This window comes from Fundulus heteroclitus, chromosome 14 (genome assembly GCF_011125445.2).
Source record: "Fundulus heteroclitus isolate FHET01 chromosome 14, MU-UCD_Fhet_4.1, whole genome shotgun sequence".
Classification (NCBI taxonomy): Eukaryota; Metazoa; Chordata; class Actinopteri; order Cyprinodontiformes; family Fundulidae; genus Fundulus; species Fundulus heteroclitus.
The window spans coordinates 27,359,997-27,387,517 of NC_046374.1; the positions used below are offsets into that span (position 1 = coordinate 27,359,997).

At 37.8% G+C, this 27,521-nt stretch overlaps 1 protein-coding gene across 1 annotated transcript in view; it reads right to left on the reverse strand.

The window, feature by feature from the left end:
* Positions 1-2,728: 2,728 nt before the first annotated feature.
* The window catches only part of LOC105935959, a 40,846-nt gene continuing 16,053 nt past the window's right edge, over positions 2,729-27,521 (reverse strand). The window contains exons 9-32 of the mRNA XM_036146646.1: positions 25,309-25,431; positions 24,586-24,678; positions 24,352-24,401; positions 23,507-23,583; positions 22,821-23,003; positions 22,691-22,731; positions 22,355-22,498; positions 21,383-21,508; positions 20,660-20,698; positions 17,168-17,293; positions 16,949-17,075; positions 15,620-15,721; positions 15,500-15,534; positions 14,369-14,542; positions 12,453-12,587; positions 9,824-9,862; positions 9,589-9,729; positions 9,215-9,303; positions 7,833-7,856; positions 5,801-6,722; positions 5,608-5,716; positions 5,219-5,332; positions 3,853-3,953; positions 2,729-3,095 (exon numbers count right to left, since the gene is read on the reverse strand). Coding sequence (XP_036002539.1) covers positions 3,877-3,953; positions 5,219-5,332; positions 5,608-5,716; positions 5,801-6,722; positions 7,833-7,856; positions 9,215-9,303; positions 9,589-9,729; positions 9,824-9,862; positions 12,453-12,587; positions 14,369-14,542; positions 15,500-15,534; positions 15,620-15,721; positions 16,949-17,075; positions 17,168-17,293; positions 20,660-20,698; positions 21,383-21,508; positions 22,355-22,498; positions 22,691-22,731; positions 22,821-23,003; positions 23,507-23,583; positions 24,352-24,401; positions 24,586-24,678; positions 25,309-25,431 — 3,090 coding nt within the window. The 3' untranslated portion in view covers positions 2,729-3,095; positions 3,853-3,876. The remainder of the gene's footprint in view (positions 3,096-3,852; positions 3,954-5,218; positions 5,333-5,607; positions 5,717-5,800; positions 6,723-7,832; positions 7,857-9,214; positions 9,304-9,588; positions 9,730-9,823; positions 9,863-12,452; positions 12,588-14,368; positions 14,543-15,499; positions 15,535-15,619; positions 15,722-16,948; positions 17,076-17,167; positions 17,294-20,659; positions 20,699-21,382; positions 21,509-22,354; positions 22,499-22,690; positions 22,732-22,820; positions 23,004-23,506; positions 23,584-24,351; positions 24,402-24,585; positions 24,679-25,308; positions 25,432-27,521) is intronic.

The following is a 27,521-nucleotide window of genomic DNA, read 5'->3' on the forward strand; positions in this document are numbered from 1 at the left end:
TTTAAAGTGCAGCGTTGGGCTATCATTGGCTGGATTTTTTTTTACCAACTTTTGTTTTTTCTTTGGTCCCTTTTGGCTGATGAGGGTCTACTGGAGCCGTCCTCCGTCTGGCTTCAGGCCTCAAGATGTAATTCACAGGATCCGGGGACGACTGTCGCTTGCGTTGTTTTCCTGTTTTTGCTCTTTATCCAGCCTTAGTTGTGTTTATAACATCTGTTTGAATTTGTTCTGGGCAGGAATAGTAAAGTTCATGTATTTATTCCTGTTTTTCTACATTTCTGGTGCCTCAAAATAGAGGAACGTGTTATTAGGACCCAAACTGGACGACTGCTTTTCTCCCAGGATACATTGTTGTTTTTCAGCTTTTGGAGAACTGGTGTAATTAGTTGACTTATTTTCATTGTTAAAAATGTAACAAGATTTTTGTTTTGTTGATTTATTGACATTACTGTAAATGTCAGCTGCTTTGTGTTAAAGATTAAATAAAATGTTGCATAAGTGTTTCAAGTCTTCCACATGTAAACCTTTTACCCTCTGAGATCCTCAGTGTTGGTTTTTAACATTGTTGTGACGCCTCATGTGTGACGGGGGCGCTTAAGTAAAACAGGATCAAATAGTTTCATGTTAAACAGGATATTGTATAAATCACACTTGTCAAAGGGAACTAAAAGCAACATTTTCTTGAAATGAGTGCATTTGTAATCTTATTTCAAGTGCAGTAAATTCAATTATCTTTGTTAGGATTCAAAATATTTATTCCATTGGCGGATAATCTTATTTACCTGCTGGAATTAAGGGCAAATACAATAATTTCAAGAACATTTTCCATTTTTTTTGCAGTGCAGGAAGTGACACTAATGAAAAATACAGTTTTTATCCTCCGCTCTGCTCTAGACGGTGTTGGCTGATTGGTGCTGACCTCTGGTGGGGAGCCATTAATCATGTCAAATTAAATTAAATTTAAAAAATGGAAGGGCTAAAGTCAACACAACAGGAGCTGAAACCCGATCTTTAATATTTAGCAATGTGTGATACCATGTCCTCGCTTTTGATTGTTGCACAAAGCTCTTCTCACCAGCCTGGAGTGCAGAGACGAAGATGCACTGATCAGCAGCAACACACTAAGTCTGTGTTTATTAGCACCGTGATCCAGGGATCAATTCATCTTTATTCTCCTCCCAGAGATGTGAGCTGGGCTGCTGTCCTGTTTGGTTTCCTCCACCTTTTTTTTTTTCCTCCATTTCATGTAAGAATTGTTTTACACAAGCAGGTGATCCCAGTAAAATGCTGACAGGTGAGAGCGCATTAATACCAAATAAAATGACTGGTAAAAATAATAATTATGTAAATAAGGTGTTAAAACTTTGTAAGAGTCAATTAAGCTAAATTTCATCGTCATGACATTTCTTAATCTAGTCTAAATGGTTAATTTCTCTCCTGATCAATAGGGGTATGTTGTGCTGTTTTTTTTTTTATTCTTGTACAACCCAATGATGTCAACCGCACCTCCTTAGTCAGATAAATGTTTCTACACTGCAAAAAGGGAACTAAAAGTAGGTAAAATTGTCTTAATTAGTATATTTTTCCTTGATTTGAGCAGCTAAATAAGACTATTTGCCAATGGAATGAGAATTTCTACCCCTAAAATAAGATAATTAGCAGTGGTGGGAAGTAACGAAGTACAAGTACTTCGTTACTGTACTTAAGTACAATTTCAGTGTATCTGTACTTTACTTAAGTAGATTTAATAATGGATACTTTCTACTTTTACTATCTGTACTTTCTACTTCACTTCATTTCTATACAGCGTTTCGTTACTCGTTACATCCAAGACGCATTTCGGTTTTTTGATTTGTTCATTAGTTTGAAAGTATCCAATGGAGAGAGCAGAATTCTGATGCATAGCATAAAATATCTAAATCTAAACTGTCACAGGGGGTAAACACAATAAAAACATGCTTTATCTGCAGCATTGCTCAATAAAATGGTACATTACTGATTTATTAAAACTAAATACGATAGGTACACTTAATGACATTATATAAGCAGTTAGGTATTATGGTTGGCAAGTACTTTTACTTTTAATACTTAAGTAGTTTTAAAAGCTTGTACTTTCTTACTTTTACTTAAGTAAAATAATAATGTGGTACTTTGACTTTTACTTGAGTAAATTTTTGTCTGTGTATTTGTACTTTTACTTAAGTACATTGTATGAGTACTTTCTCCACCACTGATAATTAGACATCCTTCACTTGAAATAAGACAATGGAGATGAATTGTTATTTTAAGGGCAAAAATCCTATTCCATTGGCAAATAGTCTGATTTACCAGCTCAAATCAATGAAAAATACACTAATTTAGGGAGGATTTTACCTACTTTTAGTTACATTTTTGCAGTGTATATCAACCATATCAAATCGCTTCATGCATGGTCAGTATGAGGGATTGCTGCAAAGCCATCAACAATGCAGACGACTGTCCACTGTGGCTCTACGCTCTTTCAGGAGGAGTGAATGCTGCTTGGAGAGACTTGATGCAACCTGCTGGGTTTCCTTTAGAAACTTGTTAACCAATCTGTATAATATGATTGAATTTGTGCTATATAAACACATTTTTATTGAATTCTTGGCTCAAACCACCCTTACGTGTATCTAATAAAGTGGCCAGTGAGGCCCTGGAGCCACATAAACTACCATCATGTTTAAACAGATAAAAGACAGAAAATCCATACGTTATTAACATTTTGTTTATGGAAAGAAGCTCAGCAAAGCTACAAAAAAATATTTACAGTTAGAAACTCAGGGTGGAGGAAATCCTTTTAAGTCTTTCTGAGCATTTTTTTCCCCCCATTTGTTTATTTCAATCTAACATAATCCGAGATAATTATTAAATATAACATGTTTAATCAGTAGATCTGTTCCCTTCAACCACTGGACACTACAACAGCCTCTTTCATACAGGGACATTTTTTTTTATCTAACCCTGACTTAATCGTTCAACATCAAATGTGTTTATTTAAATCATTTATTCACGAGTCATGCAGAAAGGCTTTCTGCTGATGTTCACCGTTTCTCCTGCACCTCCTGGTAATGTTTCTGAAGACAGAGAAGAAGAAGAAGACAATGAGAAAGACGGACCACGTTCTGGTGGGTCGAGTAAAGGTTACATAAAAACAGATTCTTGAGATTAAATAAACTCTTGATGGCAGTTATTACCGTATTTTTCAGACCACGACACACTTAAAATCTTAAATGTTCTCAGAAATTGTTGATGGGCCTTATCTATGATCACTGTTGTGCTTACCGACTGACTTGACGTGGTACAATGTGCTAAAAAAATCTGTTAAAATGTCTAAGTATGACTTTGGTTAGCAACAAAGCTGCTTTGCTCTGGATATTCAGAAAATTATGGTATACTGTGTCGCTACCTGATAGGACCCCTGAGGTGTCTACAAGACTGCCTGACTGTAATATCTAAACTAGAAGTGCTTTCATGTAAGGCAGCCCGCGCCTAGAGTATGAGCTAGCAACAATAAACCTAGTAAGTTAATTTAATATAAAAGTTGTGTTTATTTTAGCCTTATGTTAGAAACAGGGCAGTGTAGTCCAGCTACTCTGTCCTCCCGAAACAGACGGATAGAGAGCTGTGGACATGGGGGGGCTGGAATAATACAGTGTCGAACAGATAATTTCACATAAAATATAGAAATTTCTAGGAAAAAACCCTGCATGTAGTCTCCAATCACAACATGTTTATTGTGATTGGAGGATCAAATAGTTGCCACTACTATTCTGGTTTAATCAAAGGAAACTAAACTGACCAGAATAAAGAGCGAAACTTTTTTTTCCTCACCATGAGGGCATTTCCAGGTTGAATTCAGGCAACACTCGGCGACTGAGATCGAGTTTTCTTGGCTCTGGCTCCGACCGGCTCGGCTCTCTGTTTGCTGATGGCTGCAGAACCAGAAACAAATATTTAAATTCAGAACCTGTGAATTGCCCAATCAGCAGCTTTCTTTAAACCAAACCTTTAAAATAGACAATTATATTACTCTGGAAACATTTAGCTTTAAAAAGAGTAATGTTGATGATTTTATTAAATCTTTTAAGTAAAATATTGTGATATTTTTTAACATGGGCTTTTAGAGAATGCAACAAAATGACAATATGATGAAAGTTACAGCTATAGTTGGTAATCCTGTTGAGAAACACTTTGTTATACTGGGTAAAATCGTCCTTCCATCCTGACAGTTGTCAATACATTGTAATTCACAAAAAAAGAGGTTAAAAAAATAAATCAATCTATGTGAAAGCTACAGGCCTGTAAAAACTAACCAATCTATGCTGTTTGGTCCAACAGGCAGAGATTTATTCAGATTTTTGGTCCTGCTCTCACCATTAAATTCCTGGGGTTTCACCTTATCTATTGGTTGCTCCACAAGCTAATCAGTCTGACGCGCTCGCCTAGCACCAGTGTGCGTGCTCTTTCCTTGCTAGTCTTCGCTTGCTGGTTGCGCATGTCTAGTGTTTATGTATCCAGTTAGCTTAGCGGCTAGGCTAGCGTTTAGCTTAGCAGCTAGGTTAGCGTTTAGCTTAGCGGCTAGATTAGCGGCTAGATTAGCGGTTAGCTTAGCGGCTAGGTTAGCAGTTAACTTAGCGGCTAGGTTAGCAGTTAACTTAGCGGCTAGGTTAGCAGTTAACTTAGCGGCTAGGTTAGCGGTTAGCTTAGCGGCTAGTTTAGCAGTTAGCTTAGCGGCTAGGTTAGCGGTCAGCTGTTCATTGTAGCTTCGCTGCTCTCACTGTATACTTTCAACATGACTGTTAGTCGCAAGAAGCAAACCCCTTACAAGTTATTGAAAAGAAGAGGAAGGCTTCAAGTGAAAGAAATAAGACCAGAGTAAATTTGAGAAAACATTTTTTACCAGTCACCAGAACGTTGTTTGTTACGCGACGAGTTTACCTGTCCTTCACAAAGACATTAAAGCGGTGACTGTGTGGGTCCGTGTGTTTCAGCTCCTCTGCTGTGTTCACTAAATAATTCTCTACGTCAGACTAAGAGATCGTACGCCAATTGGCCGTGTCGTCTCACATGTTGCTTTTCGCTACCTCTTATGGGTCAATCCATTTTTCTGGATATATCTCTTGCACAAGAGTATGAAACTACTTGTTTTTTTTGCCTGCTACAATGGCGGCTGAGGGTGTTTAAGTGTCTGCGTTACCAGGTGTCTTGTTAGCTATCCTCCTGGCTCGACCTCTGGTTCTGGGAGTTCTCGCTTCCTCCTTCTCTTCTTCTTCTCCTGCCTCCTCTGCCGATGTAGTGTTCACAGCCCCCTCTGCAGCAGAACATCAGAGGTTCAAACTCACAGCAACATTAAAACCACGTCCTCTTTAGAGACCCGCAGGTACAGATTTGATATTTGCAAAAAACAATCAACATTATGAACACCTTAGTGCTGCTCTACCACATACATTTCTCCCAACAAACAGTGACATTGCTGGTTCATGCAGTTGTTCGCAAAGTACCGTCACAAATATGTTAAGACCTTAAATTTTTTTTAATATTATGTTAAAAATGGACATAAATCTAGACCCATCCAGGGAAACAGACCTGTGCTGCCATCATGTTTGCGTTTAGCAGGTTGTGGGGCTTCCTCTGCTTCCTGTGTGTCTGGTCTCCCGTCCTCAGCTCCGCCTGCTTCACTCACATCCAATTTGATCTAAAAAGATCAACAAATATGGAATTAAGCCACATTCCTGATAATTTCACAGACCTGTGCCCCCAGATAAAATAATATATTCACCTCAGGCGAGGAGGAGGCAGCTGCGTCGTCCATCTTGTCTTCTTGTGGGTCGGGATCAGTTTTAGACTCCGGTTCTGGTTCTTCACACTCGCTGATCTCTGCTGCTGGCGCAGGTTCTTCTGGAGGAGGTACATCCTCAGGCAGGAGCATCACGCTCTGCTCCTCTGAGCCCAGCGGCTCTCCAGTTGTGTCGTCGTCTGTTTTTTCTTCTACTTTCTCAGCCTGTAACTCCTCCTCTGTCGTTGGTGACTGCTCCTCCACAGACTCGGTCACTTGGTCACCAACTTCTTCATTGGTCACTTTAGACTCCAGCTCGTTGGGGGTCTCTGGGTTTGGACCTTCAGGTTCTGTCATGGTCTGATCATCATTTACTTTATCTAAGACCGGTGCTTCAGGGTCATCTTTTGAAGAGTCGTTTTCGTCTTGAACTGGACCGACGTCTTCTGAATTGGTTTCTTCTGAACGTTCGGGTTGATCCTCGCTCGTGTTCAGGGCCTGACTGGGATCGGTCGGTGCTTCCAGCAGCACTGATGCAGACGGATCCTCCTCTGAGGTCGCCATGTTGGCCTGGTCTTCTTCTACAGCATTGCTGCTCTCTGCCCACATCTGCTGGTGCTCCTCTGCCACTCTGTCCCAGCCAAACTCGGTGAAGTCGTCCTCCTGGAACGACTGTATCTCTGCTAACCTGTGAGGAAGGGTTGCGGAACGAGTCACGCGACATGTGACCTCAGGTTCTGGCTCCTCGTCATCCAGCGGCATTTCGTGGTTCGGGTTCTTCTCAGACTTGGAAGCAGATTTCCCTTTTTTCTTCTGTTTCGGTTTGTGTTTGCCTTGTTTTTTGGCCTTGGGGGTTTCAGCGACCTTATTGAGGTAAATCTCAAAGTGACCACTGAGCTGCAGTCGCTGCTGTAGCATCATCAGCCTGAAAAGAAGGAAGAAATGTGGTTTATTAACACTGAAAAAAAAAGGATGACCAGAGAGTGTGATGCTATGTCACGTGGAGTTGCATGTACAGTGCCTTGCAAAAGAATTCACTCCACTTGGCTGTTTTAAAATGTTTTGTTGCATCTCAACCCAGCATTAAAATTAACCGTTTAAAGGCTTTGCACCATTTTATTTACAGAACACGTCTACAACTTTGAAGCAATGTCTTATTAATTGCGAAGCAAACCTCAAGTGTGCCTACAGGCTGGTTAGTGCTTGACGCGCGTCTTTCCCTCTTCCACACAAGTAGCACTATTCTCCGAGACTCTAGGGGGCAGCGTTGTGCTCCGATTCCAAGTGTACTACGCGTATTCCAAAAAAGTAAAAACAAAACTGGACTTTTTTTCCGTAGTTTGAAGACGTTTTGCTTCCTATCCCGGAAGCCTTTTTAATTAAAAAAGTCTGGATTTGCAAGCTTTATACTACTGCCAAACAAAGGCCTTGTAATGGCTTAGATAACATGCAAATTCAACAGAAACAGGACCACCCCTTAGTGATGGGGAGTCGTTAAAGTCATTGTACGACTGCAGATTGAACCGAAACTGGTCCACTCCTCTGCAACAGGGAGTCGTTATTGGCCTGGTTTACAGGCACAATGTTTTGATCTTAGGTTCCAACTTTCAAAAACTTATAATACAGCTATAGGGTTAATTACAGCCAATCCTCACCCTCATACGGGTGATCAAAACATCGTTCCTTTAAGACAGGCCAATCTGCATGTTATCTAAGCCATTACAAGGCCTTTGTTTGAGCAGTATTATAAATCTTGCTACTCCACATTACTCCAGACTTTTGCTCACGCGCCGCTGCCACGTTCAACCGCAGGCGATCAGGCCCCGTTAACGCAAAGAACAACGGTCTTTGACTAAGAAGTCATCAGATAAGGAAAGACAAAACGATGGCTAACACTGGCTTTGCAGGTCATGTTTACTAAGTAAAAATCCAAAGTAAATATGTGTGAAGATTAATGTCATCATTGCACTTGTAGAGATTTAGCTGTCCACACATTGGTGTATGTTGTTTTTAATTTGTACTATGTATCACTTACGGCTCTATGCGTCCAACTTTATACCTGTAAAAGACAAAAAGATTTTGAAAAAAAATTAACCTTTTAACTGCAACAAAACCTCCTAAATTAGATCGGTTACACTTTATTTGTAAGGGGTGTACATAAGACTGACATTACACTGTCATAAAAATGACATAACACCAGTTATGAACATAAATGACTCTTTATGAATATTTAGGACTGTTGTCATTAATTGTCATTTGGTAAATTATGACACTATTAAAGCAAAGTTGACATTGTTTAAAATGTCTGTTATGACAACTTGACATTAACAGAGACAAGGTTAAATTAAGGCCTTGACTTGGGATTAGGTTAAATTTAGGGCTTGATTTGGGATTAGGTTAAATTTAGGGCTTGATTTGGGATTATGTTAAATTAAGGTCTTGACTTGGGATTTGGTTAAATTAAGGGCTTGATTTGGGATTAGGTTAAATTTAGTGCTTTACTTGGGATTAGGTTAAATTTAGTGCTTTACTTGGGATTAGGTTAAATTAAGGCCTTGATTTGGGATTAGGTTAAATTAAGATCTTTTCTTGGGATTAGGTTAAATTTAGTGCTTTACTTGGGATTAGGTTAAATTAAGGGCTTTACTTGGGATTAGGTTAAATTAAGGGCTTTACTTGGGATTAGGTTAAATTAAGGCCTTGATTTGGGATTAGGTTAAATTAAGGTCTAGATTTGGGATTAGGTTAAATTTAGGGCTTGATTTGGGATTAGGTTAAATTAAGGGCTTTACTTGGGATTAGGTTAAATTTAGTGCTTTACTTGGGATTAGGTTAATTTAAGGGCTTTACTTGGGATTAGGTTAAATTAAGGGCTTTACTTGGGATTAGGTTAAATTAAGGGCTTGATTTGGGATTATGTTAAATTAAGGGCTTGATTTGGGATTATGTTAAATTAAGGGCTTTACTTGGGATTAGGTTAAATTAAGGGCTTCACTTGGGATTAGGTTAAATTAAGGTCTTGATTTGGGATTAGGTTAAATTAAGGTCTTGATTTGGGATTAGGTTAAATTAAGGGCTTGATTTGGGATTAGGTTAAATTAAGGGCTTGATTTGGGATTAGGTTAAATTAAGGGCTTGTTTTGGGGTTTTGTTTAATTAAGGGCTTGTCATAACAAAGACATTTTAAACAATGTCAACATTGCTTTAATAGTGTCATAATTTACCGAATGACAATTAATGACAACAGTCCTAAACATTCATAAAGAGTCATTTATGTTCATAACAGGTGTTATGTCATGTTTATGACAGTGTAATGTCAGTCTTTTGTACACCCCTTCAAATAAAGTGTAACCGTTAGATCCATCAGCGACAATCTTTAAAACTTCTCACATTATTTTCATCTCCATACAAACATACCAATTTTCATCTTCATTTAATTCCTCCTGGACGAAAATCTTCTCGACCACCTGAGCCACAGCGCTGGCGTCTTCCATCTCGATATAGATCTGAGGCAGAAAAACGTGCATAAATAGGGAAATAACTGTCAGCTACTTTTAACGTCAGTTTTTTAATTGAACACTAGTCAATTGTGACAGCAGCAGTAGGTTTTCTTTGTTTTTTTTTTGGTGAACAATTAAAAATGTGTTTTGTTTGGTATTCAGTAGATTCCTATTGACAGAAAAGGAATAAATTAAAAATGCTTACAGAAATAACTGCCCAAATTAGTGAATTGTTATATTTGGTTTGTATTAAGCTTTACGTTTATTTAGCAAGCGTTAGTATCATCATACCCTGTTGGCGAGAGGTAAGAAGTCGACGAAGGGTGCGATGGACACCACCACCTTTATGACCGACGTGGCGACGCTGGGCGAAGCGTCGAAGGTCTCAACAGAGACCAGTCTGCTCCCCACAGAGTCGGGGTCAGAAACGGGCTGAAAAATAAAACGCCCAGGTGACGTTACAAAGACCAGAGAATCCGCAGACGACAGATTAACGTAAGAAGCATTAAAACAAGCGATAACTTACACAGTTACTCAACTCCATCACATTCTTGTACAGAGTCTTCTGCAGACAAAACAGATAAAATGATTGACATTATTGCTGTAATCAGTGAGAATGCTATACAGCATTCTCATTGTTTTTCTTTATTATTATTATTCCGTCGGCGTCTAACTACTCCCGCATACTTCAACCGATTTCAATAATTTTGGTATCAAAACGTTCGGCTCGTTCCCGACATGACTGTTATATCTCATGGCTATGCTAACTTTTACACTTTTTAAAACATTTCACTTTTTGTGCATTTTTTTGGCTGTTCCCATTGAAATTAATGCAAATTCTTCACATACTTTCGATTCTTCTGATCTAATTCTTCAAATTTTTCAGATATTTCAATTATTTTCAAATCTTATTTTTTTCAAATTCTTCAAATTCCTTCAAATCTTTTAAAATTCTTTCAAATTCTTCCATTTCTTCTAATTCTTTAATTTTTTCAAAATTTTCAAATTCTTCAATGTTTTAAAAATTCTTCAAGTCTGATTTCAATGTTTTTCAGCTACTTTTTCTCTTCTGCAGGGATCTTCTGCTCAAATCATTTTGCAGATTAGCATTCTCACTCGCTGTTACGCAGGTAGTATATTCAAATAAATAAGACGGGACATTCAATCTAGAGCCGTTCGATATAGAAAAGAAGCTTATCGATAAAATTTTAAATCATATTGATCGATAACGATAATTATCAACAAAATGAAAACATATATTTTAAGTGCACCCCTGGTAATTTTGTGTTGAATTACACTGAATTCAAACTGGACCCTTTATTCAAATCAACGTTTTACCAAAACTGCAAGTTTTTAAAAAATCAAAAAAAGAACTTGGGCTCTCTGAACTCTTTGAAGGGGGCGGAGCTTGGGGGCGGAGCATTACTGGCTCTGTGCTGTGATTGGTTTGGAGAATGTAATGATGTAATATTAACCTACATGACTAGAATGCAAAAGGAGGACGACTGTTATTCTATTGAATTTTATTGACCCTATTTTTCCTATTATTTATATACATTTATCGATCGGTATATATATTGTTATTGACTTATGGTCCAGCCCTATGCAAACAAATGCATATTTGCGATGCAAATGCATTTTGCTGTATGCAAACGAAATTTCGTTCCGTACGCACTCGGTGCATACAAAATGACAATAAAGTTGTCTAAGTCTAATTTAATCTTCAAACTGATAAGCCTGGGGGTCTATTTTGTCATACTTATTAAGGCATTTCTTAACTTGTACAACGCCTAAGCTGCTAATCTTGTTTTCGGCTAACATCAACTTCCTGGAGTATGATGTGGATGTGAAAATATGAGAGTAAACTATTATGGGCCTGAGTAAATGAGATTTAAATGTCAAAAAAAAAAAAAAAATCCTGCCTAAAAAACCCGTTTACACTCAAAACTTCTCCACTTTTTGTGGTAAAGAAGGAAATAAACAATAAATTGTAACTGCAACATCTTGGTTACATCTGTAACAAGTTTGGTGTCCACACAAGAAGCAATTGAGAAGTTATATAATAGCATCCCACATTTTAAATTTCAAGAATAAATTTCAAAATGGGGTCCGCCTGGATTTCATTTAATCTAATCATGTATACGTGGTAGATAATCTTTTTTAGTCTCAGATGAAGATCTGGACAAATGATGAGTGTCATTTAAGTCAGCTACAAGCGCGTTTTTGTTGCTTAAAGAGCTCAAACCCCACAGAAAGGGGCTTGCGGGCTTAGAAAGAGAAAATCCTGGTAAAGCAACATGTTTACAGCTTGGTTACATTATTTCTAGTCTCTTATCGCCCCTGTCCAGCTTTTCTGGAACGTGGTGCAGGTAGCAAATTCAAAATGAGTGGATATTTACACACAAGTAACAAAAAACAAGTAAAAAAATAAAAAATGTATACACTGCAAAAATGGAACTAAAAATAAGAGGAATTTCCTAGAAATGTAAGTATTTTTTCTTGGTTTGAGCAGGTAACTGAGACTAAATGCTAATGGAATGTGATTTTTGCACTTAAAATAGGAACAATTCATCTCCATCATCTTATTTCAAGTGCAGGATATCTAATTATCTCATTTTAGGGGTAAAAATACTCATTCCATTGGCCAATAGTCTTATTTACCTGCTCAAATCAAGGGCAAATACATTAATTTCAAGAAACTTTTACTTATTTCTAGTTCTCTTTTTGCAGTGTGATAATTAAATGTCTTCTTTTGGTGGTGTATAAAATAGATTGAAAAGGATTTACAAATGATTGTATTCTGTTTTTATTGATGTTTTAGACCGTATCTCAACTTGATCGGGATCTGTGTTGTAAAAGAACAGAACATAATATTTTAAATCTAATTCACTACATGCAGATGCTTTCATTCTAAAAAAAAATGCAAAAATTGAAAAAGAAAAAGTTCAACCTTTCAGTGATCAAAAAGGTTGAAAGCTTAGAAACTGACATAAAAGTGAAATCTGTCATAGAAGAAGAAGAAAAGTCTTGACTCTTACTGTAGAGAAGTGCAAATTAAAACCCAGACCGGTTCATTAAACTGCAGTAAGACTCAGAAATCCCGTGAAAACACGCATCAGTGTAGTTTCTACGGCTGCAGGGCAGATTCTGCGTACCTCACACGGTCCGGGGGGCTTCATGCCCGTGACGAAGTACATGTTGAGCTGCCAGCCCTGGACGGTGAAAGGCCTTTTGAGATGAGCTTGGATAAAAGAGAGGCACGAACCCCAGTGGCTGAAATAAATAAAGGCCTGGAGGAAAGAGAGAGAGCGACGGGTTACACAGAAACATCCATTAAACGTCAATTATCTCACCGTTTAATTATACATGAAAAAAGGCATTCAAATATTTCCTATGTGAGCAGAGAATGAAGATGCACAGATTAAACCGAGACATCAGCCAGTTTTTTTTTTGACATAAATGTTAATTTTAAAATGTGAGATACTGAACTTCTATGGCATTTATGGTAGATTTTTATACATCAGACAGACGATAAACATGAAAGCTCACAAATACATGGATGCAAAACAGGTACACTGCAAAAATAGAACTAAAAATAAGAGAAATTTTCTTGAAATGAAAGTATTTTTTTCTTGGTTTGAGCAGGTAAATAAGACTAAATGCCAACGGAATAAGATTTTTGCACTTAAAATAGGAACAATTCATCTGCATGGTCTTATTTCAAGTGCAGTATATCTAATTATCTCATTTTAGGGGTAAAAATACTCATTCCATTGGCACATAATCTTATTTACCTGCTCAAAACAAGGGCAAATACAATAATTTCAAGACAACTTTACTTATTTTTAGTTCTCTTTTTGCAGTGTAGTGAAGGCCGTTAAAAGGAAATAAGAACACATAAAAGAAAGGAAGGAAGGGTACAGAGATGAAAACGAAGGTAAGGAGGAGATAAAGAAGGAACAAGAAACGAAGAGGAAAGGAAAATCCAAAAGAAGGAAAATCTAGACAATGGAATACACTGATAAAAATGGATTTAAAAATTAGTCAAATCTTCTTAAAAATAGTGTTTTTGTCCTAGGTTTGAGCAGGTAAATAATCTTATCTGCCAATGGAATTACTATTTTGACCCGTAAAATAACATACCGTATTTTCCGGACTAAAAGTTGCAGTTTTTTTCATAGTTTGGCCGGGGGTGCGACTTATACTCTGGAGCGACTTATGTGTGAAATTATTTCACATTTTTACCGGTATATCATTACACCTGTTATTTTCACACCAAACCACCAGAGGGCGCTCTAGGCCTGTGTTGAATCAGAAGTAAGCGACGTAGAAGCGGAAGTGCCGCAGCTTCTACCTCCGGAGTTAACGGAGTTATTTGAAAGTGACACCGAGGATGAAGATTTCACTGGATTTTAGTTATTTGGAGTGACACGGGCGCTTTGGTTAACTTCTTCTCATGTTATTTATGCTATAGTTATCTGAATAGCTTTTAATATGTTACGTTAACATACCAGGCACGTTCTCAGTTGTGTCATGTAGCGTAAGCTAACCGTACAATTATTCAGCCTGTTGTTGCCTCCGTTCTATTTTTATTTAAAATTTCCTTTCAAGATGACATGTCTGTTCTTGATGTATATTATCAAATAAATTTCCCCCAAAAATGCGACTCCAGTGCGACTTATATATGTTTTTTCCTTCTTTATTATGCATTTTATGGCTGGTGCGACTTGTACTCCGGAGCGACTTATAGTCCGGAAAATACGGTAATTAGAAATCCTGCACTTGAAATTAAAATATGGAGATGAGTTGTTGTGAAAAAGTCTCATATAATCTTATTTACCTGCTCAAATCAAGGACAGATACACTAATTTTAAGAAAATATTACTTCTTTTTAGTTCCGTTTTTGCAGTGTAGTGACTGATTGTAAGTCGCAGGATTGGTCAAACTACGAAAAAGAAAAGTGCGACTTATAGTCTGAAAAAACACGGTATGTGTTGGCACCGAGCCGACAGGGCCGTAGGGGAATGAGCTGCGATCAGAGCCCTGGCGTGGGCGGCGTGGGGCTCCTTACCCTCCTCTGCAGCGGCAGGACCACCACGTTGGAGAAGAGCGCTGAGAGAGTCTTCTCTGTGAAATACGGCCACGCCAGGCCGGCCACGTCCTCGTGTCGGTAGTTGTCCACGGGTAAATTCGTCAGCATGATGGTGAAGAAGTCTTGAGAGCTAGCTTCCTTCATTATGAACACCTAGAACATAAAAGGTACTTCGTTTGGAAATCATACATAATACACAACTATTTAACGTCAGAGAGAAACTAGTAGATAGGCACCAGACGCCCTGCAAGTAAAATATTTAGACTGGCATTTTTAACATGGAGACGCAGAAACACACACATCACACTACAAAAAGGGAACTCAAAGTAAAATTTTCTTGAAATTTGTGTTTTTTTTCCCTTGATTTTAACAGCTAAATAAGACTATTTGCATTTATTTTTGCATTTAAAATAAGAACAATTCATCTCCATCATCTTATTTCAAGTGAAGGATGTCTAATTATCTTATTTCAGGGGTAAAAAATATTCATTCCATTGGCAAATTGTCCTATTTAGCTGCTCAAATTAAGGAAAAATATACAAATTTCACTTTGAGTTCCCTTTTTGCAGTGTGATTTTATGTGATTTAACATAAGATGATTAAGTCTCTTTCTTTTAAACATAAAACAACATTAATTTTTTTTTTTACACAAGTTTTGACTGATTTCATTACAGGTTTAGGGGGCTGGTCCATCATGCAGACATGCAGGTGGAAAAAAACAACTTATTTACTTTAATAAACTACTTTTTATGTAGCAGAATAGGATTTTATCTGATGTTCTTTTTATTTTTTCTTACTTAGGGAAAACAGTCTCAACAGAACAAATCAATTTAGATCAATTCTACTTTAACAAAAGGTGGAAAAACGGAACAAACTGCAAAAAAATAAATAAATAAAAAATCCTTAGATCTTTAATACAAGTTTTCTAAAACAGCTGTTTTTGAAAATTTAAATAGAAATATTTTCCATATCGCCAAGTTCAGTTCTGTAAGAAAGTGATGAAATAAATTTTTTAAAAAGGCACAAAAAAATGTGTGTATGTAAATGTCTGAACTCAACTAGCAGCGATAAGGAGAAGAAAAACACGCAGTTTGAAGCAAACAAGCTCACCAAATTCATGGAGATGTCTTCGATGGTGATGTACACTGAGAGAGAAAAAAGGGGGAAAATCTAAATATATTTGCCTTTTCTGCTCTGGGAACGTTTTGTGGGTTTTCGTGCGTCTCTCACCTGGAATGTCGAACCAAGGAATGACGGTGGGGAAAATGTAGGGGTTGGTTTTCATGGTGAGCCATAGCGGAGACTCGATGTTTGGAGGACAATTAAAGTCCCCTGTTGGACGGACAGGAGAACATCGGTTAAACAACGACTCCATAAAGATGGAGGCAGGGTCAGTGACGCCAAGATTTCTAGGCTAAAAGCTTTCATCTCTGATATAATGTTGAATGTAGAGTTAAACAGACGATGGATGAAGTCTATAAAGAGGTTTTAAAGGGTCCAAGCAGCTGCAGCGTTCTCAATCAGTTCCCAGATAGGACCCCTGAGCCGTCTACAAAACTGCCTGACTGTAATGTCTAAACTAGAAGTGCATTCATGTGAGGCGGCCTGGAATACATGCTAGCAACAATAAACCTAGTAAGTTAATTCAATATAAAAGTTTATTTTGGCCTTATGTTAGAAACAGGACAGTGTAGTCCAACGACTCTGTGGACGTGAAGGAGTGATATTACACACTTAAGAAGAATATTAATGCGCCTTATTTGGTACATTTCTCTGTAAACCTCAAAGTTTTCCTCGACTGTAACGGTTCTTTAGATTATATTAGATTCAACTTTATAGTTATTACACAGGTACAGGTACAAGGCAACAAAATGCAGTTTAAGTCTAACCAGAAGTGCAAAAGCAGCAAGTGCAGAATAAACAATGGTCCATAAGTACAGGACATGGGTTTTTACTGAATAAATATAGAGATGTATACTATTATAGACAGAATTTTACTGATAGATTTGTCCTATGAGTATAATATATAGATAACTAGTATTGTGAACTAAATTTACAGCTCTTTACAGGTGGATATTACTATAAATAGAGTTTTACAGATATGTATATATAGATAACTAGTATTGTGAACTAAATTTACAGCTGGATATGTACTGAATATAATATACAGGTGGATATTACTATGAATAGAGTTTTACAGATATGTACAATAGCATAATGATTGTTATTATAACAGAGTTTACATGTACTATGAATATATGTACAGATGGCTATTACTATAGGCAGAATTGTGAGCATGATATACAGGTGGCTATTACTATAAGATGAATAAATAAAGTTTGGACAGAAGCTAATTAAATTAAAGTGCAGTAGAAGGTAATTGCATATTACAGTTAAAGTACGGTATTGCAAATGTATATGTAAACAATTGGTACTGCGAATTAACAGTCAGCAGTGCAAATCAATATTCAGTCATAGTTAGTAGTGCAAGTTGCCTGTAAACAGTTACAATAGTAACTTCTACTAGTACTTCTTTCCCTAAATAAAAGGAGAACTCACCAGGTGGATGATAGGCTATCTCTGGTACTTTCATCCGGTGCACTTTGTGAGTATGCCCTTTTTTGTGCTTGCTGTAGGAGAGTCCGAACAGGTCGACATCCGTAATCGACACAAACTCTATGAACACCTGGAAACGGCGAACAAAGCGGTGGAAGGTCAGGCGGGAAGCGGCCGGGGACGCGGCACATGCCTCTTGTTGGAGGGGCGGGGGGGTCATACCTTGTTGAGCAAAGGCAGGAAGTTTCTCACACTGAAGTTTTTTACCAGAGCTTCTCTGAGCTGGTGGATTTCTTTTTGCGAGATGTCGTGGATGAAGATTGTTTTCCCACCATCATCTCTGACTCCCTGTTTGAAGGAAAGACGCAAACATTCAAACCGAATAAAGACAGAAATCTAACAGAGGACCCTGTCCTCGTTGTTTTGTAGCTCGTCACATTAACAGAAATGTTAAGATACATTTAGTTTGGACTTTGGCAGGTGCAGGATGATTGTTACTATATATATATATATATATATATATATATATATATATATATATATATATATATATATAAAATTTAGAGTTCAAAGGATTCTGCTCTCAACTTAGAAGCCTATTACACTCCAGGTTAGGAGACATCTTTGTAAACTGCAGCCACCACATGAAGCTCTGATTTAGGGATGGAGCTTTTTTTTAAATTACACATGGAAGAACTTCAAAGTAAAAACAGTGAACATGGTAAATGCTGGAGAACGACCCACTGGTCAAGCATGGTCAAAACTATTTGACGGACTACTGGTTGAATGATTGTTGAAGTTTTCCTAAAACTAGAGGAGAACTTCAAGTCCCGTCCACACAGAACGGAGATTACTGTATTTTTCGGACTATAAGTCACACTTTTTTTTTTTAAATAGTTTGGCCGATCCTTTGACTTATAGTGAGGTGTGATTTGTATATAACAATTTTAAATGGAAATCATGCTGACCAACATGAACCAATGGGTAAACATTACCTTCTAACAGGCCTGTGAAAACTATATGCTGCTCTTGCACCACTTATACTCCGAAAAATACGGTAGGAGTGTCCACAAAGGTGTTTTGTCGTTTAGCCTGTGCGTCCACACAGATCTGCTGTTTTTTTTTGGGAGGCTAAACGGTTTCCTAAAAAATATTTCGGTGTGTAAAAGCAAGACGCATCTTTTCTGAAGCGATGACGTTGTGGCTCCGCCCCTTTCTCTAACCCGCATGCACCTCTCAGAAAAAACTACAAAGATGGGTGCGTCCGGTGCTGCGGTGTTCTTTTCTATTCTGTCTCTCTTCGAGGTCGGTCGCATTTCTCTGCTCTCGCTTATCCGCCCTGCCCCCCTCTCCCGCTTCTTCTGCTATGTGCTGTCTTTATGAGCACTTTCTTTATATCAACTGAACTCTGAAAAACATGGATCTGGGAAGCTGGTCTCTCAATGCTATTGATCAAATTTTTTCGACGGGTAGGCAATGAAAGGGGGACCCGTCCGGTCCTGATTTGACTAATTTTGTGGGATACACCCTATATTCTTGGATGGAAAACGGTGTGTCTTTCGACTTTGTCATTCCTGGACGTTTGAAACGTTTGCATGTTTGGATTCAGGATACTTGGATTTCTACTTATTGGATTTGGTGGATAACAAATAACATATATGCCCTCCCTATCTCTACTCCTGGATTGTTCTGGCGGAGAGTGCTCAGAACTCTACCCTGCTCCCTCCTCCCCCGCTGACATCTGTGGATGCTTTCTGAACTGCTGGCCGGAGGATAACATCAAGGACAATGGCCTCTGGAGAGTGTTCACAGAAATATAAACACTTTTACCCAAACAGACACACTTAACTGATGCTTATATAAACTGATGAACTTACACGCGACTGGTCTCAAATGTTTACCTTCTGCTATATGTGTTTCGTCTTATTTGTGCTTTCTGTACAAGAGGTTTTTGATATCTCAAACTGTATCCTGTTATAGGATAAAGTATGAGTTATGTTTTTTTCCCTCTCGCCTTCCTTTTTTTGTGGCCTCTATCTTTTCACAGAGTAATGGCAGCGCCATGTGGGCACCGTGTAAGGTGGTTTCTTGGCAGCAAGGCCTCAGTAAATCGTCTCCCCCTGAAATGTTTGTGATGTTTGTTTGTTTATGTTATGGCGATTGTACTGAAACAACAATCTCCCTCTGGGATTATTAAAGTATTTCTGATTCTGATTATGGCTGTTAGCAGCCTCCTCAGACTTTTTCTAATGAGTCTCGCTCTGCACGGCGTCTCTACTGCCACCCGACATAAAGGTCAGGCTGAACATGCGTAGATGTTTGCGTCGGATCCTCCACCAACGTCGTTGCATTTACATTGCCGATTGTCCAGTGATTTTTGCATATTTCTGTGGCAGTGCTAAAGAAAGGCTGAACATATATTTTGAAAAACTGACCTATTTTATGACATTACTCCAGATTTATGTTGTACTTCATGTTGAAAGCCTTTAATCTTGAACTAAAACACGTGGGAGACATTTAATTCCTCTCTTCTTGCTCTCTTGATGGCTCCTTACTTGTCTGTTTTGTGTTTGGTGGTTAACCTTTTGCTTTTCTGTGTTTATTGTTGTTAACAGCTGTTAAAGAAACGCGTATAAAAACAAAAACATACGTTAACAATAGGTAAAATAGAAATATTAATCGATAACAATAATTATCAACAAATTCGAAACATGTATTTTAAGTTCAGCCCTGGCCATTTTATGCTGTTGCTTAGCAACCTATTTTTAGATATAGAACCCACAAACACTGAATTCAAACTCAACCCTTTATTCTACAAACTTTTTCCCAAACATGCAAGTTAAAAAACAAAAACAAAAACATTCTCTCTGAACTCTTTGAAGGGGGCGGAGCTTGATGACAGAGTTTTCCTGGTTCTGCGTTGTGATTGGTTAGGAGGATTTAATGACTGTGCTCATTGTATAAACGTAAAACTTGTTCTACACTGCAAAAAAAGGATGTAAAAATCTGCAAAATACTCTTAAACATCGTGTTTTTGTCCTTGATTTGAGGAGGTAAATAAGATCGTTTGTCAGTGGAATGAGTATTTTGACCCCTAAATTAAGATAATTAGACATCCTGCACTTGTTGTTCCTATTTTAAGTGCAAAAATCTTATTCTATTGGCAGATCATCTTATTTAGCTGCTCGAATCAAGGACAGATGCACTAATTTTAAGAAAATGTTACTTATTTTTAGTTCCGTTTTTGCAGTGTAGTAAACTTTTTATTGCCTCTTTTTTTCTATAATCGATACACGTCTATCGATCCATGTATATTGTTATTGAATCATTGTCAAGCCCTAGTTAACAATATAAATGAAAAAAAAAAAAAAACGCTTTCTGAGATATGGCCGATACAAGAGCAGAGAAATGCGTTTTTGCCTGCTGGTTTCTACTACTGCAGCACATCTGCACAAACTCTCCACCCGTGTTGTAGGAACAGAGTGATTTTTTTTCTGTTCCCTTTCCAGAGGATGCATTGGCCTTGAAACATTGGCTTCAAGAACTGATACTTTAATTTGAATGTCTGCCTGGAGCTAGTTGTGCAAGGCGGTCAAACGGCGCTAACGATCAATCGTTTTATAATAAACTTTGACAAAGAAAGGCTAGCAACAAACAATGATTCCTCTTGACGGTCAAGCAGAGAATGCAGGGCTAAGTGTTGCTGTTACTTACATAGTGAATGAGTCTCATCACGGCGTTATAAAACGGAAACTAAAGCAGAAACGAGAGGAGAGGTTAGCAGTTATATCCAGTAAACACAGCCCAGTCCAGACAGTAAAACACGTACCGGTACATGGTATATATATATATATATATATATATATATATATATATATATATATATATATATATATATATATATATATATAAAAATTTAAAAATAATGTTTAACAACTACTGGACATAGAAACACCATAAAGAACAATATAGAAAATAACCTTGAAACCAACAGTGCTACGGTTAAAAAAATAAATGAAAAATAATCAAGATGTACTTCTTCTTTTTTCTCTCACTTTTAACAATAACCAACAAAGCTTTTCGCATTCAGTTTAAACTACTTTAAAATGCAAAATACTTTAGTAAAAGCCACTGTTATTGTAGAAATCGGCCAGACTGATCAACTCCAAAGCCCAGGAAGACAAAAACAGGTCACTATTGGTCAAGATTAATTTTCGGCGTGAGTTCCTGTAGGCTGCACACTTAAATTTTAAGTTCTTTAATAATAAGTCTATTAACCTTTGCAATAACATCTTAGTACAACTTTGAAAAAACATTTCTGCCCTTCCCAGACTCTGTCACAGCTGTAAATACCTGAACATGATGACTTACAGAGGTCTATTTATATGAGATGCTCAAGGAAACACAAAAGCCGTTTCAAGATGAAATTATGCTTACCGGTTCCATCGATATGCTGTTGCTAACAGGTCTTACGCAGAGCTTCTTCCCCTTAAAGGAAACTCCATCCCACGCCTTTTTCATAAGGACTGTTAGCTCATCACCGCTCGGCATGGTGGCTAAAGCCTGATAGAAAAGGTTAAATGACAACAATTAGCAGGATTTTAAAATAAGCATCCTGAGCAGCGAAATCTGAAAGAATATAAGAAATGCGTCAAAAACGTGAGCAGGAAGAAATAAAATTCAATAAGAGTGCTGCAAAAGGAGATATGCCTTATCTCCTTTTGCAGCACTCTTTTTTTAGAGTCTTTATCTCTTCTTTGATTCTTTGTCACATTTGAGGTAAAACTAATTTACCTCAAATCTGAGGTAAATTAAGAGGGGTTGAAAGCGCAACAAGTGTTGCGTGATGCAACCCGAAGGAAGCGTCCATTTTTTTTTGTGATCAAATGTTTTTATTTAAACAAGAATACAAGGTACAGCCAAAGAGCATGACTCATTAAGGCACAATAGAAACAATTAGAATTGACTGTAACTAGACAATACACAATATACCTTGCAACTCAATAAGGTGCAAGCAAGGACTTTCTACCGTAGCGTACCGCTAGCTAATAGCAGCTAGCGCGTTAGCTTAATTTGACCAGTAGGTTTTCTCCCAAAAACACGGTGGGAGGAACCCTAGATAACATAGATATATCTGTGTGTGTGTCCCGATACCATTTCTTTCTAGACCGAGTAAAAGTTTGAGTATTTCAGTCTAGATACTTGCCGATTCCGAGTACCAATACTAAGAACTTAATAAATTGGTACTTACAGATCACGAATAACTTAATAAAATCATTGCTCACTGAAAACGACTGACCATCAGGGGAGATGAATTTTTGCACAAACAATCACTTGACACTGGTATTGGGCCAGAGGGGTTAACGATCAAAAATAGAACATGTAGGAGTTTTAAAAGCTGGTGCTCACCAGGCCACACTGAGGAATACAGTAGATGGTGTCGACTTGATGTATGAACCCGTAAGGGAAGAACACCTTGGCCAGCTCCTCTTCGGTGTAGCTGCATTCTTTATAATCTGGGAGATTGCTGATCAAGAACAACCTCACAAAAAACTGGAGAGAAAGCCAACGTTTCAGGTAAAGTTAGCAATTTCATGGTATTGCTTGTTGCACAAAGAGACCATAAAACAAACTGAGATTGTGTTAAAACAGCCGATGTTAAAGTTAAGATTTAGTCATGGAAAGTCTTTCTGCATTTAATTTAAGCTTTGTTTCTCTGTATTGCATAAGTCTGGGCTAACTTACCCCTTTGAAGATCCATGAATTTTTTTGTTTTGTAAAACACCCTAAGAAAAAGAGGCAGTATTGGGTGTAAAAGTTAAAATATACCGACACAGAAATGACAAAAAGAGCTGGCAGAGTTTGGTCTTCTTACTAAAAGATCCTTTGAACAGCAACGACGGTAGTCGATCTCCAATAGTCAGGGAGGTTTCGAAGTCCATGTGATAATTGTTCAACTTCAGCCACGATTTCCCCACTGCTCTACCTGTGTGGCTATCATCGCTGGATGGACCTGCTGGATTCGGCAAAGCAGAAACTGTGCCGCCAGTTTCAGATTCTGAGGGGAAGGATTTTAAAAATAAGCACCGGTACAGGCTTTCAAGTACTTCCTTGAACTAAAATGGGCAATGTTATAGTCTTATATCTGAGTTTTTGGCATCTTTAGATACACAATTTGCTTCCTGCATCATCAGCACAACAAAGCGGCAAAAGTCAAAGTACCCAATCAGTCCAATGAAGTTCCAGAAGTTGAGTAGCCACCATCTTTGCACCAATTTAGGCATAAGAAAGCCACGACAATGACAAAAAGTGTTTGTTTTCTGGGCTTGGCTTCATTAGGTTGTATAACTTAAAATACACTTTTATTTAACACAAACAAATATACAGTAAAAGGTCAGAATGTCTCTATAATACAGTAATTACTGAGGAAAAAGTCAGAATATGCATATGCAAGAAGAGAGAGGACAAAAATAAAACGACTTGGCTGCTTCTCAGTGAGGAAATATTACCGTTTGTTGAGTATTAAAAAAATATCTGTATAAAAAGTAAAAACAAATGTACCCTCTGAAGGTTCTTCAGTTGCTTTGTCTCCGGGTGAAGAAGATAAACGTGTTTCAGACTTCGAAGATGAGGCGGATCTGCAGATTTTAGGCATGGGGATAGTTTTACATTTATATAAGGGATGTAACATTTGCACAAGAGAAAAGGTCAAAGTTGTGAAATTTGACAACAGAAAACAGATTTACCGTATTTTTCGGAGTACCAAGCTTTATACTACTGCCCAAACAAAGGCCGCATCAACCGCCCATTATTAAGGGGTGGACCTGTTTCTATTGAATTTGCCTGTTATCTAAGCCATTACAAGGCCTTTGTTTGGCAGTAGTATAAAGCTTGGTACTCCACATTACTCCAGACCTTTTGAATTGAGAAAGCTTCCTGGGGAGGAAACAAAACATCTTCAACTACAGAAAATAAGTCCAGTTGCTTTGTTTTTTACTTTTTTTGGAACGTGAGCTTTATGTTGTTCTGAAACATCCGTGTCATACTGTTAGCTTAGCACGTAGCACCGGTTAGCTCACAGCGCTGGATAAAACCTGCTGGTTGGATTTGCTAAATTATCCCATGTTATTCAGCGGGGTTGTGGATGCAGCTGTGTAATCTAATAAATTGGTTTACCAGATTAAATCTCGGCTTTTAGTCTTGGATTGTGTGAAATAAATGTGTAAATAAATACATAAAGTCCGGTGCGACTTATGTATGTCTTTTTCCTCTTTATGACGCATATTTTTGACTGATGCGATTTATATTTCGAAGTGACTTATAGTTCGAGACATTTGGTAAATGTCCATTTTGCCCGGAAAGCCTCTCAACCAGCTGGATGATTGCCAGCGTAAAACATAACTTACGTCTTGTCCTGTTCTGTAGAAGTGGGGGAAGACGGTGGAGAAACTGAGCTCTGTAAATGGATAAATATAAATGGATCAGTTCATATTATACCTACAAATACATGGGTTCTCCCCCAAGACAAACTGGTCTTCTCCACTTGTAAGCAGGCAACATTTATTTCAAACAAACAACTTCTTTCTCACGTGTAGCATTTCGAAAGAATAAACAAACTGGTATGAATTTGGGACACGTACTGGGACAATGGTGATGGTCTCCTCCTTTAACTCAATGCTCTTTGTGCGACAAAGTTTCCTTGCATCACTTTCTGTCTTGAAAAGGACGGCTGCCTGCAGGAGCAAAAAATAAATCAAAAGCACAAACAAGTAAAAGCGTTTTATTTTTAAACAGATTCTAGTATTTAAGTAGGAAACTTTACATTTGTTACATTTGTCACATTTATGTATTTTCTGGACGAAAAAAAAAAGGGCAAAGGCTATTCTTGCCAGTCAGTTCTTACTCGATATAACCAAACCTCTATCCATCCAACCACCAACGAAAAACAAAAACCATTCTCCATCCAACTATTCAATCAACAACTAACCTCACGAAATGATTCGGGAAAGAAAGTAAAGAAAGACAATAAGGCACTCATACAGGTAAGGCTAACAGGATGGCATTAAGACAATGTATAGGGAGAAGAAATGATAACAGGAAATGCAAATGTTTTCTATGTGCTTATTTTTTCCATAATTATCTAGAATTTAATGAAAGCAAATTACAAACTTTTCTTTATTGGACAGAGACCTTTTTGAGATATATAGTGTCTAAAAGCCCCTGAAAAAGTCGGCTGTGCCATTTAGCAATAATTTAAATAGGCTTCTTGTACAAGATGTCAAAGCTAGGATGCAGAAAGGAGATTACGTCATATGTTTTGACAAAATATCTGAACACGTCCTATTCACTTTAATTAGACGTACCTCATCTTTGTCTCTATCCAGCAAAAGTGACTCGATTTCCCCAAATAACTCCATGGCGTTCCACAAATCCATATAATTGTGCTCGACAGAAAGTCCAACGAGCTTCACCAACTTTCGACTTTCCTACAGACAGAAAAAAAAAGTAAATATATACAGTTTCAAAAATTTTTGACCCATAATCAACTTATTTTGCAGATAAATTGTATAAACTGTGCCTAAGGGTGCAACTCTGTTACTGTCCAATTTAGTAAACTTTCATGCTAAGTTGATTTCTTCTGTAATACTTGTCTTAAACCCGTCTTAGTGCTGCCCTCTTAGTAGGGGCGGGTATCGTTAAGGATTTATCCATAGTATACTATACCATACTATATACTGTTATCGATCCGGTATATTATTGGTACTACTATCAATACTTATTTTTTAATCAAATAAAAGGGTAAAAAACAAAACAAAAAATAATGATCACTGACTCATTTTAAATATTTGGAACAAAAGCACACAAAAAGTATTTTTTTTATAGGAATAGAGCAATAAAAACATTATATAAATAACTAGCTAAAACACTACATCTTGAATAAAAAGTAAGTCGTAGGAGAAAGGAATATTAACACTGACAAAACATAAAATAATATAACTCCAAATGTGCTCCAAAAAAAAAAAGAAGAGAATTCTGTAAAATAATTTTAAGAACAATATTTTTACACTACATTTATCCATTTTTATATAATCAATTTTCGACAAAAGACAGCAGAGGCACCCACAGTGGATGAGCTAAATAAATGACAGAGGCTGAGAGCGGAACGTTAAACCCTCCCATCAGTCCCATCGGTGTGGATCCCTCCTGTTATGTTCATTTTTTAGGAACAGCAATGCTGTTCCCGGGTCAGATTGACCCGGTGCATGTTTAATTATCCAAAAGATGTCTGAAACCAAAAAAATCCTTACAAGCGTTGTTAATATTTCATTACTAACTCCATTACTAACTATTCTATCAATATTTAGTGCAATGGTGTTCCTTACCTCTAACAGGTAATGATCTAATTATGATAATTCACTCGTTTTTCAAAAGAAAACCTGCATGTTCAAACTTTTTTAATGTTTCACCACTTTATTACTTTTGAAAGACCAACATATAAAACACAATAGTTTTACACAACATTGAAACATACCATTTCAATTTTGTTTTACATACATGCACTGTTTGTGAACCAGAAATGAACAAAATTGCAATACAACAAACAAGCAATTGCAATATGAACAAGGTGTATGTGCTTGTGTGTCTGTCTGTCTGTCTGTCTGTCTGTCTGTCTGTACATCTACACAGCACACGAGTGACATGTCATCACCCTGTGCTTTATGCAAATGAATTTTGCACATTTCGCGCAGGTCATGCTTGTCTTGACATGGTCAGATGGCCTGGCACCTCTTCCTCTTTCTTTTCCCCTCAGCAGCAACCTATAAACAAGAGGACCATGATTACTTTACTATGGTGTCTTTTTGCTGATCCCAAGACACACACAACTCACTCTCATACACTTATATACACACATGCACACACACCCACACACACACACACACAAACAAACACTTACTTACCTAATGCATTGGTGTACCTGATGCAGTCCTCTCCTGGATCTCCCTCACCATGGCTGCAGCGGCTGGGGTCCTTGGCAGGTGCTGCCTGCGTTGGATGTGCAAGGTCACAAGCGCCTTCCCCAGCTCCTCGAGAAAGATGCTCCTCTTGTACAGCTTTGACACATTCCAGTCAGGAAATATCTCCGTCCAGATGATAAATGCATTGTAGGCTGATACATGGATCATGTTATAAAAGATGACCAATGGCCAGTGCGCAGTCATCCGTTTGGTGCTGTAGGACCTTGTCACTTTGTCTAAGTTGTCTACCCCCCCTTTGGTGGCATTGTAACCAAGGATCATGCTTGGTTTCTGGTCCTCTCTTGTGCTGATTTCAGCATTTTTGTGCAGAGTGCTCATGAGCACAACATTTTTTGCCTTTTTGGGGCAGTAAGACACTAGGGCTGTGGTGTCTGTGAAGGCAAACATGGAAGATTGAGGGGCCCTGTCCTTGATTACCAGCAGCTCAGCAGGGAGTTCAGCCCTATTCTTTCGGACAGTTCTGACCATTGTGAGCTTTCTCTTTAGAAGCTCCTGATCCAAGTTGTAGTTTGTGAAAAAATTGTCACAGGTTATGTTCT